The sequence below is a fragment of the Engraulis encrasicolus genome, chromosome 7 (assembly GCF_034702125.1).
Source record: "Engraulis encrasicolus isolate BLACKSEA-1 chromosome 7, IST_EnEncr_1.0, whole genome shotgun sequence".
Taxonomy (NCBI): Eukaryota; Metazoa; Chordata; class Actinopteri; order Clupeiformes; family Engraulidae; genus Engraulis; species Engraulis encrasicolus.
The window spans coordinates 9,076,114-9,077,251 of record NC_085863.1 but is presented as its reverse complement, the minus strand read 5'-3'; the positions used below and the strand labels follow the sequence as shown (position 1 = coordinate 9,077,251).

Genomic DNA, 1,138 nt, shown 5'->3' with positions numbered 1-1,138 from the left:
GAGATAGAGAGAGGGAGAGAGAGAGAGAGAGAGAGAGAGAGAGGGTGGGAGGGGAGACGGCTGCTTCAGACACGAAGAGAGAGACATTCTCACAAAGCAGGAGCAACAGCACATCTGTCAGCGCTCCCAGACGCGCTATGTAGCCCTTACAGAGGAGACGGAGGAGCACATCCTGTGACATCGCACAGGAGAGACAGAGAGAGAGAGACACACACACACACACACACACACAGAAACACACACACACACACATGCTGCTTACAAGCGCTTTGGGAGGGCGAGTAGACTTCAAACAGTACGAGTGAAAGAAGCAAGAGGAGTCCCCCCCACTGTGGGCACGCTGAAGTCCTTCTGAACGCCTGAACAACATCCATCTACACACGGCATCTGGGAGAGACCCAGGAAGCAGGAGCGACGTAACGGACTAATACAATTTTTTTTTTTTAAAAAGGACACAAACCGAGGTTGGAAGAGAGAAAGAAAAAAAGCGTAACAGTGGACGAGAGAAGGCGAGGCGCCTCCTTGCTGGAGGTGCTCCGGTGCTGTGGGTGAGTGTCGTTGTGTGTGAGTGAGGGGGATCCCCCCCCCCACTCCTCCACGTTTACCCCACCCCACCCTCCGTCGGTGGAGCAGGAGAGAGGGAGAGTCGGGGCGCGTCGCCCCCCTCTCTCTCTCGACCCGACCCCACCGCCAGGCTGGCGGGCACGGCGATGGCCTTCACCTTCGCGGCCTTCTGCTACATGCTCACGCTCGTGCTGTGCGCCGCGCTCATCTTCTTCGTGATTTGGCAGGTAAGCGGCATGTCATGCACCTGGAGTTTCAGTTTCAGACATGGTAGTGTTTTGGAGGGCGCGCACATCCAGATTAAACAGTTGCCGGACTTCAACACGACTAAACATGAAAAGAAGGAAGGTCCGCACACTGTTGCTGCTCCCAGTTTATTAACACAACGTTTCGACCATGCAGTCTGGTCTTCCTCAGGTGAATGTGAGACATGCAAATCAATTTCTTCAGTGTAGGTACAACTATGTACTATATTTCAGACACAGATATACACACACACACACACACACATGCACGCACGCACGATTGCGCACGCGCACGCACACACACACACACACACACAAACACACACATA

At 53.9% G+C, this 1,138-nt stretch overlaps 1 protein-coding gene across 1 annotated transcript in view; it reads left to right on the top strand.

Moving 5' to 3' along the window:
• The first annotated feature begins 710 nt into the window (after window positions 1-710).
• The window catches only part of cnih2 (cornichon family AMPA receptor auxiliary protein 2), a 10,334-nt gene continuing 9,906 nt past the window's right edge, over window positions 711-1,138 (top strand). Inside the window, exon 1 of the mRNA XM_063202821.1 lies at window positions 711-791. Coding sequence (XP_063058891.1) covers window positions 711-791 — 81 coding nt within the window. The remainder of the gene's footprint in view (window positions 792-1,138) is intronic.